General features: G+C 35.8%; 2 protein-coding genes and 1 long non-coding RNA gene across 3 annotated transcripts; all 3 read right to left on the reverse strand.

Annotated features, from left to right (window-relative positions):
• Window positions 1–529: 529 nt before the first annotated feature.
• On the reverse strand, window positions 530–2542 carry LOC127138487 (uncharacterized). The gene is made up of 2 exons (XM_051064954.1): window positions 1246–2542; window positions 530–1120 (listed from the first exon to the last, which is right to left on the reverse strand). The coding sequence occupies exon 1, from the start codon at window positions 2463–2465 to the stop codon at window positions 1257–1259; it is 1209 nt and encodes a 402-aa protein (XP_050920911.1). The 5' UTR covers window positions 2466–2542; the 3' UTR covers window positions 530–1120; window positions 1246–1256.
• Window positions 2543–14168: 11626 nt separating this feature from the next.
• LOC127108586 (uncharacterized) lies at window positions 14169–15317 on the reverse strand. Its single transcript, XM_051046015.1, has one exon. The coding sequence runs from the start codon at window positions 15315–15317 to the stop codon at window positions 14169–14171; it is 1149 nt and encodes a 382-aa protein (XP_050901972.1).
• Window positions 15318–16489: 1172 nt separating this feature from the next.
• LOC127115790 (uncharacterized) lies at window positions 16490–17546 on the reverse strand. Its single transcript, XR_007800876.1, has 3 exons — window positions 17414–17546; window positions 16738–16806; window positions 16490–16624 (listed from the first exon to the last, which is right to left on the reverse strand). It is a non-coding gene; the product is annotated as an uncharacterized LOC127115790 (long non-coding RNA).
• Window positions 17547–19533: the final 1987 nt, after the last annotated feature.

Consider the following 19533-nt stretch of genomic DNA (forward strand, 5'->3'; position numbering starts at 1 on the left):
GCAATTGTTGATTTAGTATATTATTTTTATACCAGCTAGGAATAGAGGTGGATCCTTGAAACTCAAGTATTCTAGTTTGCTTTGAAGTTTTTGACGGATTAACAGGTTTCGAGCAAGGATCAATTCAAATAAACATTGAAGCTCATGGGTTTTAATTTTGATGTCATATACAAACTAGGTTGTGACAATGGTTGTTTCTATGGTTCATTTTCAAGATCTAGAAGATTGGGAAATAGGGATTCATGTTGATGCTAAACTTTAAAAAAATAATCATGATTTATTACAATATTCTCATGTTCATCCGAGATACACCTTCCAAAACAAGAAATTATTGTACAAAGAAAAATTGGTGTTACTTTGGTATCACAGCGAGTCGTCGTGATGTTGCAAAAGCACATCAACAAAACCACAGTGCCACTGTGGTTTTCTTCTCTTCACCATCATACCAAACATTCACCATTCAGATAGTTGGAATAGTAAAAAACACAAAGATAAGTTCAACAAATCAAATAACTAAGTAGAGGTATACTTTAAATCATTTTAAATCTTATTTGTCATATATCAAATGAGTTTGTTTCACCTCACAAGTCTAATATAAATTACTGCAGCAGTCCATATTTTCTTCATCAAACAAAGTGAAGGAACTCTAAAACAGAATCAGGAAGTAATCTACTGATCCTTATCTGAACATAAAGACTACAACAAATGATTCCATAAAAAAATCTGCAGCAGCCATTCCCAGCTAAGCATTTAAATCTACAAAAATCAGCATTTAAGATATTCTAGCTTTGTCTTTGCTTAACATTCAAGCAGCAAGGAATAAGTGAAATATGAAGACTCTTTCCATAAAGCTCTAATGGTCTTTGATATCTTCGCCAATTCTCCTTTATTTCCAAGCTGAATGCCCAAAATCCCTTGAAATCATTTCAAATCACAAGAAAAAACCCAAAAAAAATGAGATTTATATAACTATTAACTAAAGACCCGCCACAGTGCATACTAAAAGTACAAGGATGAAGGATGGTTAATGAACATTTCTAGCAAAGGCAGCAACAACAGCGGGACACGCAGCTAGGTTACCCATGCTTCAATCGTTCAGAATGCATCAAATAGTCCACAACTGTAACAGGAAATGAAGAATACATCCATGAACAAGGGCTCCAATTTCCAATCCAGCCATAATGAAACAATACAGTTCAGTCAATTGCAACTTAGGACGCTGCATTACACAAAATTTGCGCTTACATGTTAACCATTCAATAGCTTCCAGACGCTTCACCATTTTCCTTGATTGTCTTACCATCCATTTTCTCCTGGTATAGCTTTAACAAATTATGTCTTTCCCCTTTAAAACTTTGCACATACTTTTCAATAAACGCCTTTTCACTAACAACAAAAGGGGTAGACAATTCAAGATTGTTTTCTATCAAACCTTTGGAGATTAGATATGAAACAACACAAGCCCTCGGAATGATCCTATTCTCCAAACTATACGAAAACATATCCGCCCTTTTGACAAGAACCGAAGAGTTCCAACCCAACTCATTCACCCAAAATCTCATGATATCATTAATTTTTTCTGTGGATGTTAGCATACACAAGGGTCGCTTTCTAAACGCTTCTAGAACCATTTCATCAGACCAACCCCATCTCTTAAAGACAATAACTTTAGCATCCCACCGAGATTTCGACATAGCCCTTTTGGCTAACAATGCTATACAAAAATTAACTTTGGAAGGATCATTAAATCCCATTTTCTTAACCATATCCAGAGCACTCTTTAAGTCATGACACGAAAATATAGCCGGTGTTTTAAGTAACAAATATCTTATATTTGAGTCAGTGACTCCATGATCAAGCAACAACTTCACATTCTTAATAACACGATTATGACCAAAGAAAAAACTACATTTGAGTAAGACTTTAATAACTTTCTCATTAGATGGAAAGAACCTTCTTACCAATTCAAAAGTGGGGATTATGCAATTCTCAAGGCTTGAATATAGAATTTTAGGGCTTCTGGTCACAATCTCCACTATATCAGAATCTGAAGCACCCTTTGAGAGTAAAAATTCAAACTTTGGCAAAATCCTTTTGTGGGGGTCACATGTAAGAATGTTGGGCGCTTTACTAACGATGTCGTTTATCTGAGAATCGGAGAAACCGAAGTTTCTGAAGATGACGATTACTGAATCAGGGTTTTGGGAAGCCTTGAAATGAACGAGTTTGGAAGCCTTTGTAGCGGTTTCTAATGAGAAGCCGAAATTGGTAACGAGATATGAAACTGTGAATTCGTTTTGTTGGGAAGTTGTTGAAGAGTAGCATTTCAAAGAGAGAGAAGAATTGAAATTTGGGATTGGATTTAGGGTTTTGGTTTTCAAGATTGGAGAGTTCAATGATTTGTGGTGTGTCAAAAACATGCAGAAGCAAGATTGCAATACATTAACAGAACTTGTAACCATCATAAAAAATAACTGGATATTCTTCTACTTCAAACTAAACTCAACAATGAAGTCAACCAACTTTAAAATAATTTGAGAAAAGATTTAATATTTAAATTATTGAAAATTTATACGGGAGAAAATGGAGTGTATGAAAATCATTTTTAACATATAACTTATTAGAGTAAAAAGATTGAGATTTAATATTACAATTAACTTTTTAATTCATTAATATAATTTTATTTTGTAGAAAATAAAATTGATTTGGTTGTAAGAATAAAAATGTTCAAAACTAATAGTATATAATATTGTTTGATACTAAAACCATGATTAGGTATATATTGGTGATGTGGAATATTAAATTGGTGGTGTCGATCTCAGGTGGGTCAGGGATGAACCTGTAAGATTAACTCTTCAACGCATAAGTCAGTTTAGAATTTAAGACGAGTATAGTGAAAAAAATGGATCAGAAAATGTATATTGCATTCGTATGAGATAACTTTTATACCTTGTGTCACTTGGAAAGGATTGACATTGATTTGGGCCTTAACTCTTTGGATCTTCGGTCGATCCATAACAGTTTCCTTAAAGGCTTATCGGGCATTATTGAGTCGGAGATGTCTTAGTAGTCGTGGTCAGTCTCTGAGAATGTTGTTTATGTCTACCCAAAAGTGAAAACGTTTGGAGTCAGTTGAGAAAGTAGTGGGGAACAAGCACAATAAATGACTTCTCATCATTGAAACGTTTCTTTCTAACATGTAGATTGGAGTGACTAACTAGGGCCTGACGCTGCTTATCGTGCACTTGAGTGCACTCTAGTTTACTTATGCTTCCCAATAGAAAATTCAGCCGTTAATTTTCTAATTTCTCTTTGGAGTTGATCTGGTTTGTTGCTCGCCTTCACTCATATATATAATATATATATATATATATATATATATATATATATATATATATATATATATATATATATATATATATATATGGGTTGTGGAACGTAGTGGAAACTTTTCGCAATTCTTGAAAGTCACTTTGAGTTCAAATATGTTTTTCTCCCTTCCTTCCTACAAGTACTTTCTAGAGTAGTTGCAACTCCTTACTCAAGCTTCCATTTCTCCTTATCACACTTGCTTTTCGTCAGCTTTGTCTTACCAGGTATCCTTCTCACCTTAAACTTTTACCTTCAACATTTTCTATACTTTGGTCAAAATGAGTGATAGTCATATTCACACAGATAGTGAGTTTTAGAGTGGTGTTTCTTCTGTCGCGGGAGTATCTCTTGGATCAAACCCTTCCCCTTTTGTCTATGATCGCCTGGTCCTGAGGTTATACTCCTTACAGATGATTCTGATTCATAAAGACTTTAAGTGGGTTCTTAAGATGAGGGAGCTACCTTGAGAGATTCCTTTTTTGATGCCTTGTTGTCTTATGATGACTTTGAGGAGGATCATGTGGCTACTTTTATGCCCTCTTCTTCTAGTGTCGCCAAGTTTCGGCTACTCCTACTTTGTCAGGTTCAGAAATGTTGGTCGCCAGATTGAGAAGACAACAAGCTTTGAGATTTCATTCAGGTTTATCAGAGAAGTTACAATCATGACCCTATTGACGTTGCAATCAAGTATAATTTGGTGGATGCATAAGTGGTGAGGACCTCGTCTATTTTAAGTACTGAGACACCCATTGGCATCGCCAACATCGTGGTCGGGAATTCCTTGGATTGGGCGGTCCTTTTCATGGACTCGAAAAAAGGATATGTAGCTCCTTTAAAGGGTGTTTAGTTCCATTTTACGTGTGCATGTTCACATGGGTGGGTTTGCGGTTGCCTTTGTCTGGGTTTGAGGTGGTTATCCTGAAACACTTGAAAGTTGCCCCCTCTCAGATTCCTCGACTAGAGTGTCAGGTGTTGTTTGTTATGATGGTGAGTTTACATGAGCTTCATTATTGGGTGAGGGAAAATGACAAAAATAGGTTGTTCCTATGTAGAAGATAAAGTTGAATCAGATCATAAGACTATGAAATGTGGATTAAAGAGGAGGTGTAAAGAAATTTAACATACCTCATTTTCCTTAAAACTAGAACTCGAATTTGCACTCTCTGAGCTTTCATCGGGAGGATTCTGCTTTGCTCGTTCTGCCTTATTTCGAGTCAGTTGATGTCTTTCTTCTTCCTCGTCCTCATTATCAATGGTAACAACAGGTTCTTTTCTTATTTTTTTCGGTGTGCTAGCCTCAGAGGCTTGGCGTTTTGTTTTCTTTTTCTTTCTCATTCGAAGTCTTGAATCCTCGATATAAGCCTTTTTCTTCTTGGCATCTCATAAGTTGGAGGCTACATTTTTTTTATGAGACGATGGTATGATATTTAGGAGGTATGGGTTGGGTAGAGACCGAGCTTTCGTCACTCTCATCGGTGGACTCAGTTTCTTTATCTATGTGTTCAGACTGAAACATACATAGTTGTTAGTATAATAAATAATGAAGGTAAAGAAATAAAAGAGAGTTAGAGAGTGGTTCAAACATGTGTTTCTTCGCTGTTAGAAGTGGTAGATACTTTGTCTTTTTTGGCTTTCTTTTTACTTGGAGTGCTAGTGGTGGAATTGTTTCCTCTTTTTTGACTCTGGAAAAAGAATAAGAATAAGCAAGAGATAAAGTCATACATGTTTTCAAAAGAAAAGCAAAGGTTTAGAAAATAGACATGTTTTTCTTCTTTAACTTTTGGCTGGGATCTTCGTTGGTGTCGGCTTCTTCAGCTTCCTTCCCTTTCTTCGACCCTTTTGGAATATGCACAACTGCAAGGTTTGGACACAAGTAAATAAGGTGAAAACATAAAGTAGAGTTAATAAATTCTACAAGTTTTTTTATTTCACCTTATTCGATGGTGTTAAGGACTTGAACATGATCAAGGTCAATTCTCAAGGATAGTGGGAAATTATGTATATTGCATTTAGTCGAAACTACTATTTGGGGAAGTTTTTTCAATTCATTGTTTAAAGCTAACAAAGACACACAAATAAACCAATATGGAACTAGAGGACGAAAAGTCAATCCAAACTCAAAGGTTGGAAATGGTGGAATAATATGTCATTGGTGAACGGTTTATGATCGAAGGTAGGTAGTGGATTATGAAAGATATGGATGGTGCCCTAAGGCGGAGGAGGAATAATTAGAAGTATGCTTGTCAAGGATTCGCATCCTCGTGTCTACGTATTCTCATTATGCAATGAGAAAATCAGAGCAATCATAGTTCGAAACTACGAGAATAGAGAGAGAGAGAGAGAGAGAGAGAGAGAGAGAGAGATACAGTGATGAAAAGCATAACTTGCACCAACAGAATGGTATCGAGGGAACTCATAAAAATAATTGGCTTCGAACCTAAGACCAAAACTGGTATGAACCAACAAGTGAAGGCCTACAACACTGGTGGAACGACCGAAAAATAAGATTTAATTAAGTGTTTGATTGCATAGCACGAACAACTCTTGGTTCACAAGGTGGACTATTCATTAGGCGTCCTAAGAGGATGGATATGAGACCCACAAGAAAGTATTGTTGGGTACAAGGAAGAATGTATCACTTGTTGGGGTACAAACAATTGGAGATCAAAGGAGAATAATATCTTGGATCCATGAAGGAATAAACTCTGAACCGAAGATCGGCAAAGGTATGGACTAGGATGTGGAGGAAACTAGGCATACTCACTCCTTTCATAACCAGAAACAAAGCGAATTAAATGTTTGGGTACAAGCCAAACAACTCTTGGTTCATAAGGTGGACTATTCATTAGGCGTCCTAAAAGGATGAACATGGAAACCAAGGAGAAGTAATATTAGATCTCAAAAAGATGGTATTTATTGATGAATGAAGAATGATCTCAAAAAGGTTGGAAATGGTGGAATAATATGTCATTGGTGAACGGTTTATGATCGAAGGTAGGTAGTGGATTATGAAAGATATGGATGGTGCCCTAAGGCGGAGGAGGAATAATTAGAAGTATGCTTGTCAAGGATTCGCATCCTCGTGTCTACGTATTCTCATTATGCAATGAGAAAATCAGAGCAATCATAGTTCGAAACTACGAGAATAGAGAGAGAGAGAGAGAGAGAGAGAGAGAGAGAGAGAGAGAGAGAGAGAGAGAGAGAGAGAGAGAGAGAGAGAGAGAGAGAGAGAGAGAGAGAGAGAGAGAGAGAGAGAGAGAGAGAGAGAGAGATACAGTGATGAAAAGCATAACTTGCACCAACAGAATGGTATCGAGGGAACTCATAAAAATAACTGGCTTCGAACCCAAGACCAAAACTGGTATGAACCAACAAGTGAAGGCCTACAACACTGGTGGAATGACCGAAAAATAAGATTTAATTAAGTGTTTGATTGCATAGCACGAACAACTCTTGGTTCACAAGGTGGACTATTCATTAGGCGTCCTAAGAGGATGGATATGAGACCCACAAGAAAGTATTGTTGGGTACAAGGAAGAATGTATCACTTGTTGGGGTACAAACAATTGGAGATCAAAGGAGAATAATATCTTGGATCCATGAAGGAATAAACTCTGAACCGAAGAGCGGCAAAGGTATGGACTAGGATGTGGAGGAAACTAGGCATACTCACTCCTTTCATAACCAGAAACAAAGCGAATTAAATGTTTGGGTACAAGCCAAACAACTCTTGGTTCATAAGGTGGACTATTCATTAGGCGTCCTAAAAGGATGAACATGGAAACCAAGGAGAAGTAATATTAGATCTCAAAAAGATGGTATTTATTGATGAATGAAGAATGATTGATTAATAAATAGGGTAGCTCGCGAAGAATCTGAATTCTTCTGCCTACATATCCTTATGGTGCAATAAGGAAATCAGAGCTTTCGTAGTTCAACTCACTAGGGTTGAAAGCAAGAATGATTAAGGAGGCAAAAGAATGCGATTGAATGCTTGAATGAAATGATTAGAATGGAGAATGAGTAAACTTGATAGTTGTAGGATAAGAATCACACTAAAGTCTATGAGTAAAGGTGTATATGATAAGCACCGAGCCAAACGTCTCGCACCCAAAGATATCCAAAATGAGTGTAGGAAAGCTTCAGTCTCATTCCTTATTTACTACTTAAGGTTCATGGCATGTAACTCTCGTCTTAACTTTTCAAGTGGAGAGAGAAGAGTCTTTGTTGTTGTTTCTTGTATTGATGGAGGTCTTATCCATCGTTTGATTCGAATTGCACTAAAGTCTATGAATAGAGATGAATACGATAAGCACTGGGTCGTTCGTCTCATACCCAAAGATATTCAGAATGGGGGTAGGAATTCTCCAGTCTTATTCCTTCTCTATTGCTTAAGGCTCGTGTCGTACAACTCGATTCATGATTGACAAGTTGTTGATGTAGTCCTTGCTTTGTATTGTTTTGTGAAGGGAGAGAGACTTGTCAATCGTATGATTAGGATTGTGTTAAAGTCTATGAATAGAGGTGAATACGATGAACGCTGGGTCATTCGTTCCATACCCAAAGATACTCAGAATGGGGGTAGAAATTCTCCAGTCCCACTCCTTCTCTATTACTTAAGGCTCATGCCACACAATTCCGACTTTGATTTAACAAGATCTTGTAGTTTGCCACCTTTGAAGCACTTGTATAATCCGCTGCTTGGTATGACTGAGAACGCCTTGATCGAGAATCTGACTTGAGGCTTCGAGCTCCACAGTTTAGAATAAAAGTCTTATTAAGTGACCAGGGTCTTTTGGTCACTTAATTTGGACTGTGGGATTATGCAAGTTCAAAGAATTTAGTTGATCAAAATTACTTTTGATCAACTTGAATCGAGGGTTAGGATTAAATTCAAAATTATGACTAATTCTAATCTAAGAGTTAAGATTGAATTCATAAGTTATTCCTAAGGGATTCTGTTATGGTTAGTCAAAATTCGGTTAAAATTCTACGTACAAACTTCTAAGGGGACATGTTACTGTTAAGACTTTTGGATTAAAATTCTAAGTTAAATTCTATTCCTAAAGGAGCATGTGATTATATGAGTGAAATGTCCAAAATTACCCCTAAAGGGTAAAATGGTCTTTTGACAATTTTAATGGTTATTGAATCAAGAATTCTAATTATGGAAGTTCTAGCTAAGCTCAATTAAATTCTAAACTACTCTATTGCAAAAAAAATGCTATTAGATGCTAAAATGTTCAAATTTCTAAAAAATATTGATATTCCTAAAAATTCATATTCAAACCTAACAATATTCCTAATATTTTGGAAGTCCTAATTAACTCCTAATTGGTCAAATTAACCTAAATTCTAACAATCAAAATTAATCTAATCAACAAACAAAAATCAAGCAAAAACAAATAAAGTAGAAGGGCATTTGCAAAACAGGGGGTGTAATTCAGTTTATATGCATGCAGGAAAAAGGGAGCAAGATAGGGTTCAACTGCATGGGCTTCAGTTGCGAAAGCCCAATGCTGAACAAGTTCTCTATAGCCAGGGGGTGCAGCAGAAAAATTGGAGTGAGAGGGTACTGCATTGGGCTTGGAGTGTGACAAGCCCAAACAGAAATAAGCCCAAAGATTGGGGATTGGCTTGGAAAAAACCAACAAAAATTTGAATATGCTCGCGCCTCTTTCTCCATGGTAGCTCAGACTGTCGGTGTCGGAGCTCCACCGCGGGCCACTGCGTCGGAAATCGCTTCCGACGTCGGCGACCACCAAAATGGACATCGCAACCACCTTCACCTTCGTCTCTATCTCCTGAACAAGAATCTAAACCCCAAATTCTCAGATTTCTGACCTAAATTCATTATCTGAGACCAAATCCTCAAGAATCCCTAAAAACTCAGATCTAAAATACTCCTCCATGAGCAAGATTCGAAGTTCCTCACGATGGGGGTTTGCAGCGACATGATGCAAAGTCCAGCACAGCAACAAAAATGCAATGAGATGATGAAAAATGGACCTACCTCCGAAGCTGAGACTTGCTCCGGCGAGTGTTGATCAGAGAAGATGAAGATGAAAAATCACTTGTAAACCGGTAAAATATTGCCTTTACTTCCTTCCGATTAGCTTGTCTTCCAATTCTTCTTCTTCAAAAATATTGTAGTGTGATAGGCTGAACTCACTCTTCTTGAAGCTTCAATGTGAAGCTTCAATGGAGTTTTGGAAATTGAGCTTTAAGTGAGAGAGGGTGAGGATTCAAAAATGATTGCATAGAATTGAAAATGATGATTGCAAAAAAATGTGTAGTGAGTGTAGAGAATAGAGAAGACTTCAAATGATGATGAAGGTGGGAATTTATAGTGATTAGGCTTGGGATTAATGTGGCTTGGAGTTAGTTATTGACAGGTTTGAAGTTAGCTTAGGAGTTAGTTGGGATGAACTCAGTGAGTTTAGGTAGTTAACTCACTGAGTTGGAAATTAGTTAATTGGTTAACTTAATGGAATATGTTCAAATGGTTTTTTATGACTGGACAGTGCATGTGAAAATTTGAATGAGATTAGGCTTGGATGTCAGCCTAGGTGCAAGATATAACTATCATGACTTGTAACTGTAGGTTAACAGTGGTTGTATTGTGTCATGTGATCTTGGTTATGTTTGTGCAGGTTCAAGAGTTTGTGAATTTTGCTGCACTTGTTTTGCTGCAGATTTACTGTGTTCACAATATGCTGGGTTGAAGTTTGATGAAGTAGCGAACCTTGGAGTGTTGTCGCATGCTCACGGTTTTTTCTGGTGTTTATGCAGGTGTGCGTTGGTCTTGGATCGCAAGCTTTGGCTATCTTCCGTGATGAGAGTCCAAGTTTCAATCCCAAAAGTTTCACTCTCACAATAGTGCAAAAATTCCTGCAAAACAAGCTATGAGTCGACTCAAACAGGGAATGAGTCGACTCAAACAAAGTTTTTCCCATGGTTGAGTCGGCCTGGGAGTCGACCTGTTCGGACCCGCGGCGAAATAAATCAAAGAGAAACGGGAACTGAGTTGACGCAAGGAGTGGGTGAGCCGACTCAAACAGAAATTTCCATAATTGAGTCGACCTGGGAGTCGACTTGTTCGGACCCGAAGCAACCTGGTTCAAATGAAACTGAGAGATGAGTCGACGCAAGGATTGAGTGAGTCGACTCAACTAGATTTTCCAAAACTAGGTCGACCTGTGACTCGACCTGTTCGGACCCGAAGGTTTTGCATCGAGTCATGAGTCGACTCACAGGGTTAAGACTTCCAAAAATGAGTTTTTGCCAATGTATTACCTTTTTTGCACATTTTTTGCATGTAATGAATATTTTAGGGATGGAAATGAAAGGAAATGGTCAATTGAATGAAAATGAATCGATTTAATACATGAACATGACCATAAACTCAAACCCAAGCTCTACAACAGACATATGAAAGCGGGGAACGTGACCTTATGGACCAAGCAATAGACTCAAGCACCAATGGGACAAAATGAATGGACCAAGAACAGGAGATTGAGTGTGACACGCTGAGTGAGAGATCACATGGGCTTAGGGTTTTATGAGGCATAGTCCTCAATCCAAGTCTTTGAATAAATCAAGATACTTCACAAATAAAGCCAATGCTCCATGATCCCCATCCTTAGGAGGTTGGGGTTTTGGAGGCCTCTGAGTCGTGGTGCAAGTCAAAACCAAGCATTTTCAATTGTTGCACAAACAAACCAAAACCCTGCAAGTCAAACACTTGGAGTCCATGGTAATGAATATTGCTTATGCATGAGTTATTAATGCATGCAAATGAATCCTAGTCAAACGGTAGATGGAGATGTGAAGAAAAAGGGAAGACAAATTTTGGAGTATGACACCCATCATCACTGGACCAGGAAGTATGGAAAAAAGAGGGAGGTCTGAGATCTTTTTTGGGGTCCTCGTGTGTTTGATAGAAACCTTGACAGCGTTGGTTGTTTCTTTGGGGGGTTTTCTTGAAGTAACCATTTTTGTTAAAGGTCTGAAGAGAGAAAATCTTGATTTTTTGAGATTGTTTTGAAGAAGATGAAGAGTTGGAAGACTTGAGAGTTCCAGAAAGCGTAAAAAAGTGGAATGAGCGAGGAATGCATTTTTATAGGGTTTTGTAGGAGAAAAAACGGTTCAAATCAACATTAATGGTTGACAAATAAGTGGGACATGTGTCTCCACAGGATTGCATAGTGGGACAGTGGTAATTAAGGCTTAATTCTCACGATCTCCTAGGGTCTAGAAACGTGATGATTAAAAAGATTCACGCATGGGTTGAAAAGACATGTTGGAAAAGGGTAATGATGATTCTGACGTCATATGTCAGGTGGGAAAAGATGAATAATTTTTGCAACATTGGAGCATTAGTGGCATCAAAGCTATGCAAGAATTGTTCAAGGGCGTCGAACCATAGTCTCAAAAAATGTCTTTTTCTTCGAGGTGTCGAAAATGATATTTTGGGGGGACAATTTGTTAGCTCCAATTTTGACGTCTGATATGGATTAAGGAAATTGAATAAGGAAATAAGTTCCTGTGAAGAAATTGAATGTTTCGGCAAAATTATATAGTTTGAAATTCCAATCGAAGATACCTTGATACAAGGGTAAAGGTGTTTTGTGGACTTAGAATTGCTTCCAGCAGCGGGGAAATAGAAGCATCACTAACGACAGTTCGACAAAGGATTTGAATTCAAACAAGGGAGGAAATCCTTTGTTCTTATTTATCTGTTGAGCATACATTGGGCGTGGTGGGCAGTCGCGCACATGCAGAGTGCCACTTGTCTCCATCTGGTGAATAGGCCGTTAGAAACAGTTATTTCGATTAGTATAAATAGGAAGTCTTAGTATTAGGATGGAAAAAAAAAGATAGTACAAATTCATCAAAGTACCCAAAGTATCCGTGTGTAGAGAAAGTGTAACTTGAGAAAATGTATGTTTGATGTTGCACCATATTTTTACTTAAAGCAAATTTAATAAATCTTTTCTTTTCTTTTCAGAAATTTATCTTCTTCGCCATTTACTTTCTAACACTTTCCTTGCTTTCCTTGCGTTATCTTTCCTTTATATTCTCTAACAAGTTATTTGAGGATGAACCTTGTCGAAGTGTTCACCATCCCTCAAACTTCACCTTAAAAACAATTAACATATGTCCTACGATTAATCTGATCGATCCTACAAGTAACCAAAATATTTTCGATTTAGATGATCAAGGGTTATTTACCAATTTTCACGGTAAGCAATATCTTACCTCATTTTTCATGCAATTCATCATATAATCCATCACAATTCCTAGTTTCCTTAGCATGCAGGCTCAAACACTAAGAGCCTAGCATAACTAAGATCAAAGGTATATAAGAAAATCTACATCAACATGCATAATTTCAAAGAAATGATAATGATTCTTCTCTTGCTCATTGTAACTTTAGCTTCAAGCTCACTTCCTTAGGCTCCAATCTTTTAAACTTGAATATTCCTCATCTATTTGAGATGTGATCATGCCAATTCCAATCATACAAGGGATTTGGGAGTGGTTATGTGTAATTCCATAAAATGGTCCTTACTTTCTTCAATTGATGATGATATGGTGGAGAATAGAGCTTGTATACAAGTGAAGATAACTTGCAAGACAAAACTATCACTCCTTTCCTCTCTGTTCAACGATGAAGGAGGTAAAAACATAAGAAAATCTGATTTTTCCTTCAAGCTTAGACTTTCATACCGCACAAGCAAAATGAACATTTTGCCCATCATTAAATTTGCGAAATCTCAATTGCGCCCTTTGCCTTAAGCCTGGTATATAATCAAATAACAATTTGATTAAACAATAATTACTAATATAATGACTTTGGATTGTATATTAACCCTTGCAAATTGACTCATGTACCCTTATGTAAAATAATTTACGGTATTTTGCTCAAGCATCGGGAATTTCATGCATCTGTATTGTAATATGTATATGACTTCTTAGCTAAGGACTCAGAGCTCTGTTTAGCCGCTAAAGCATTTTTGAAAATTTTGGCAATTTGCAGACATCGAGGGGCTAGGTAGCAATTTTGGAGAGTAGTTAAACACTACCAGTATAATATGAGTTTTATTATAGAAATTATCATTCCACTACAATGGAAATAGATGATTATGCACTAGCAGCAGGGAAAAACACAACAGCAACATGAAATCTTTAGAAGAATATCAGCTCCCTTAAAACAACAAGGTGTAGAGAGCCAAAGGAAAATCACTTAAAAGAATTACTTACCAATCTAAAGTAGGAGCCTTTGACAGGAAAGCATGCAAAGCTTCTGGGAGTTTCTGTGCTTCTCTGGTATCAGTGAGTTTGATAAATCACAGCGAGTCATCTTGATGTTGTAAAACCACATCAACAAAATCACTGTGCCACCGTGGCTTTATCTTATTCACCGTGATACCAAACATGCACCATACTAATAGTTGGAATAATAAAAAACCCAAAGATAAGTTCAACAAATCAAATAACTAAGGATGGTTCATGAACATTTCTAGCAAAGGCAGCAGCAACAGCATGGACATTCAGCTAGGTTACAAATAAGCATTGGCTATTCAAGAATCCGGTACCTTGGGTTCAATCATTTATAAAGCATCAAATAGTTGATATACATCACAAGATCACAGCTATAACAGGAATTGAAGAATGCATCCATGAACAAGGGCTCCAATTTCCAACCCCGCCATAATGAAACATTAATACAGTTTAGTAGTTGCAACCAAGTACATTGCATTACACAAAATTTTTGCTTGCAAGTTATCCATTCAATAGCTTCCAGACGCATCATCATTTTCCTTGATTTTCTTATGATCCATTTTCTCCTGGTATAGCTTTAACAAATCATGTCTTTCCTCTTTAAAACTTTGCACATACTTTTCAAGAAACACCTTTTCATTAACAGCAAAAGGGGTAGACACTTCAACATTATTTTCAATCAAACCTTTGGAGATCAGATATGAAACAACACATGCCCTCGGAATGATCCTATTCTCCAAACTATAGGAAAAAATATCCGGCCTTTTAACAAGAGCCGAAGAGTTCCAACCCAACTCATTCACCCAAAATCTCATGACCTTATTAATCTTCTCCGGGGATGATAGCATGCACAAGGGTCGCTTCCTAAACGCTTGAAGAACCATTTCATCAGACCAACCCCATCTCTTAAAAACAACAACTTTCGCATCCCACCGGGATTTCGACATGGCCCTTTTGGCTAACAATGCTATACAAAAATTTACATTAGAAGGATCATTAAATCCCATTTCCTTAACCATATCCAAAGCACTCCTCATGTCATAAGATAATAATATAGATGGTCTTTTGAGTAACAAATGTCTTATATTTGAGTCTGTTACTCCATCATCAAGCAACAACTTGACATTCTTAATAACAGGATAATGACCAAAGAAAAATTTACATTGAAGTATTCGTTCAATAACTTTCTCATTAGATGGAAGGAACCTTCTTACCAATTCAAAAGTAGGAATTATGCTATTCTCAAGACTTGAATAGAGAATTCTAGGGCTTCTACTTACAATCTCCACAATTTCAGAATCTGAAGCACCTTTTGAGAGTAAAAATTGAAACTTTGGCAAAACCCTCTTGTGGGGGTCACATTTAAGAATGTTGGGTGCTTGTCTAACAAGGTTGTTTATCTGGGAATCAGAGAAACCGTAGTTTCTGAAGATGGCGATTACTGAATCTGGCTTTTCGGAAGTGTCGAAATGAAAGCGTTTTGAAGCCTTTGTAGCGGTTTCTGAGGAGAAACCGAAATTGGTAACGAGATATGAAACGGTGAACTGGTTTTGTTGTGAAGTGGTTGAAGAGTAACGAGAATTGAATTTAGAGAATGGAAAGAGTTTTGTTGTTGTGAGGTTGAGAAAGATGGGTTTGAAGGTCAGTGATTTCAACATTTGAGAATTAAGGGCTTTTCTGTTGATTTCACAACTTTTTTCAGTTTGGGTCGATAGTTTATATATCAGTGGTCTACGGACTACGGCCTAGTCCATATAGACTCAGGTCAAGTTTTTTTCCTTAAATAGAAAAGATTAATAAAAAGTCTAACTCATCCGTAGGGCTGGACAACGGGTCGGGTTGGGCGGGTTCGGGCCCAAAATCAACACCCAGTCCAACCCGCGGATGCATTAATGTGGCCAATTTCCGTCCAATTTTAACATTGATTTAGCCGGGTTGGGTCCAGACGGATTGCGGGTTAAAACGGACGGGTTCTTCGGTATTGGACTAAAAATATTTAAAGATCCATTTAAAATTTCTAATTTTTTCATAAAACTTCGGTACAGTTTTTACATTATAAAATTTTCAAATTCAATAATGGACTAAACATTCAATTTGAACAACACAATTTATGTCAATTATTTTTAATTGTACCCACCTGCTGAATATTAAATACTATACAACTTATAAATATTAAATTATACAATAACTAATAATATTAATTGGCTAATACAAATCAAAAGCAAAAAAAAAATTAATGAGAATTAATTAATTTACAATTGAATTACTCATCAATATAGAACCAATTGAGACTCTTTTTCTTCAATCTAAAAAAATACATATAAATATAAGTTAAACAAAAAGAACAAGCTAAAGAACTTGTTTGCAGTAAAGAGCAGTTTCAAATGCAATACTCAATCCTTTAGTCCTATTTGCAGTACAACTTGCAGAGGAAACAATGGAGATGAGTGAGAGATTTAGTCCTATTTTCCAAGCACTTGCATTTGGAACTGATAACAAAGCTACAAATGTTGATATTATGGTTGCACTAATGGAGTATAACAAGATTAAACTTAGTTCAACTGGGAACTCCTTCATATGTACCTGCTAATTGAATGTAGCAATTTAGAACTAAATTTTTTAAGCTATTATTAAATAATATCTCTCATTTTGCATAATACTAATTCTACCTACCTGTAAAATGTACCATAGAGAAACCAGAAAATAGTCCATTATTAGCATAATGCCAGCAATGGCCCAACTTGAATCCACTGACTTGAGAAATTCATTTGATTGATGAAGTGATGAGGAATTCAAGATGGATTTTCCTTTGTAGAAAGTAAGACAAAAGCACCTGCTATTGATATTATGCTTCCCATTACCTTAGCATTGCTACTTCTACTCTTTATAGCTAACTTTTCCATCCTTAACAAGTGTTGGAGAACTATAATTAATACTAATATACCCCAAAATCTGAGATCCACATCTGCATAACAACACCATACAATTCCAAAAGAACACAAAATCATCATATTCAAAAGGCCTTAATATTATACAATCACAGTTGTTAAGTTAAGTATAAGGCAATTTTGTCATTACCCTATTGCCCCAAGAAGCAAACTTTTGCATATTATGGAGAAATTCAGTGGAACAGGAACCACTCTTGATCTGCAAAAAGACATGAAAACAAAACATGAACTTGTCATATTAAAAAGACAATAGTTGTATAACACATAGGCAATCCATGCACTAAACCTGTCATATTAATTAGCAATCATATGGTCATTCATTGATATTTCAATCAAGCTATAAATAACACATTAAATCATTCAAAAATATTATAGTGAATACACCATAATATAATATGATGAACATACCAGCAGCATGCATTGAATGACATGAGGATGAAGCTACTATGTCAATCCTTGTGAAAATAAATATTAAATTGTAACAGTATCAATTGAATAGTTGGATATTAAATATTATTCTAAGAACTTTTAATTAAATAGATCCCATAAAAAAACATAAAATCTACCGTTGGCCAAAACGATTCTACACATAATATTTTTACTAAACACACACTATATTTCTGGAAGTAATGTACAGTTGAAACCAACTTATTCCGGTCCTACAAACATTACAAATTCTTAAACATTAGGATGAGAGAAACCCCATCTTAGTATCTACAAAAAGTTTTTAAAAACACAAAACTGAGTGTAATTTGTAATCCTAAATAAAATGCAACGAAGAACTGCTACTACAGAAAACCACTTACCATGTAAAAACCAACCATATACTATGGAGTGACACCAATTGGTACTTGAGAATCAGTTTCGATGAATCCCTAACTAAAAGTCAACAAAACAAAACTCTATTTTCCAGACCTGTATAGAGAGTTAACTGATAAAAATTGGACAAAGTGCTCAATGGAATTAAAGTTCAAAAGAGACGTAGTAATAATATAATTATTTCAACCTCCACTAAAGTACCGATTAGAAACTCATTATAGGCATAGCATGATCGTATCTCACGGTTTAATGTCAGAACTTGGTTAATGTTATGAATTTTATTGGTTAATGAAGTAGAAAATTTGGTTAATGAGTTATAAGTAAAAATATATGGTTAATAATATATATTTGTTTGGTTAATATAATAATAAAGTTGGTTAGTGAAAAATCTTATATTTGTATTATAAAAATAATTTTAAAAATACAAATACTTTTTATTAATATTATTTTTGATTTAAATAAATTAAAATAAAATACATTGTTCATTGTATAAATACGGCGAACAGTATTTGGGTGTAACTATTGGTGCAAAAAATGGTGTAAGAGTATCATTATTCTTCATATATTGTATTTATAATAAATCTTATGAATTTTTATTTTACTTTTTTCTTAAAAATGTAAATAAATAAATGGTTCGTGTTATGTTATATATTCGTGTATTATGTCAGAGAGGTGGGAGTTTGATATCCCGTTGAAGCTCTTTGTCATAGAAAGAGATGGGTGGTTTGCCTCTTTTGAATGATTCTTTTGTTGGTTTCTTCTTCTGTAATTATTGGTTGAACCATTGGGTCAATAGTTAAACCACATAATTAAATCGGATTTAATCGGATAACTCGATTGAATAAATCGATGACTATAAAAAAATTATATAGTCATCAAATCGATCGAAATAAATGACTCTGTCTTTAAAAATAATCGTGACATTGGTAAAATTTTAAAGTGTCATAATTTATAATTTTATTCTTTAAATTCAAATTTCAAACATAGTCATCACACATAATAAAATAGTATAAAATACAAATTCAAATAAATTTGAACAAAGTCTAATTACAAAATAAACTGAATGAAAAAATAATTGCAGTGTCTAATAAATTTAATTCCAAAGAGAACATTTAAACCCCTAGTTCGCCGATTTTTACTTGTTTTGGCTTATTCCCACTAGTTCAATAGCTTACACAATCCTACAATCAGACAAGATTAGTGATCCCTCCGTTTCGTGATTCAACCAGTTCGATCGGTCGATTCAGTTTTTAAAACAATGCTTGCAACATCATTTCTCTTAATTTCCTTTTTATTGAGTTGCATGAGGCTCCATCGAAATGAGGGAACCCTCATAAAACTACCATCATTGTGGCCAACATAGTCTTCTCTAGGGAGGTTTCATCTGGTCGATTGCTTCTTCTATCAATTTTCTATGTCATATGGGTTTGCTCTGATGTTGATAAGAAGTGTCTCTTATTCGTGTATTAGTTTTTCTTCAATATCCGTTAGAATGGGCAATCTTTCACATTCACTTAACGTTTCGCATGCGACGGTGTATGAAACTAATAGTTTGTTTTCTTCTTCATTATCGAAATGTTTCTCCTGTTTAGCAACACGAGTTCTTTCACTTCTTCTCCTTGGATATGATTTTGTATTAGTGGACAAGTTTGGATAACCTTCCATTATTTATTAAATCTCCAATAGTGTATTCCAATTACACACATTCTTATGTGTTATAACATTACACATGTGAAAACAACTGTGTTTAGATTTGTCCATGATGGGACACTCATTGATAGGTTTTGGTGTTTCAACTTACTCTTCTCGAACTTTTGCATTGATGCATTTTTGTAGGATATGTTATCTCGATGAATTAAGAGAAAATGTAGTCTCCGTATATAAATGGTGGCGCTCTCTTGCCTTCTCGACTGGTCCTGGAGTCTCTCTTAGTTTCGTTCGTCTTATAGTTTCCTTTTTTTGATCTCTTCAGCTCTCATTTTACTTGTCTTTGCTTTCTCAAAACCTTTGTGATAAATTTTATTGCTTGCGACCAGCTTTTCTTCATACTTTATATACTTCTCGATCCTTACAAGTAGGTTGTTGAAGGTTTTAAGGGCCCTAATTT

The sequence above is a fragment of the Lathyrus oleraceus genome, chromosome 1, assembly GCF_024323335.1.
Source record: "Lathyrus oleraceus cultivar Zhongwan6 chromosome 1, CAAS_Psat_ZW6_1.0, whole genome shotgun sequence".
Taxonomy (NCBI): Eukaryota; Viridiplantae; Streptophyta; class Magnoliopsida; order Fabales; family Fabaceae; genus Lathyrus; species Lathyrus oleraceus.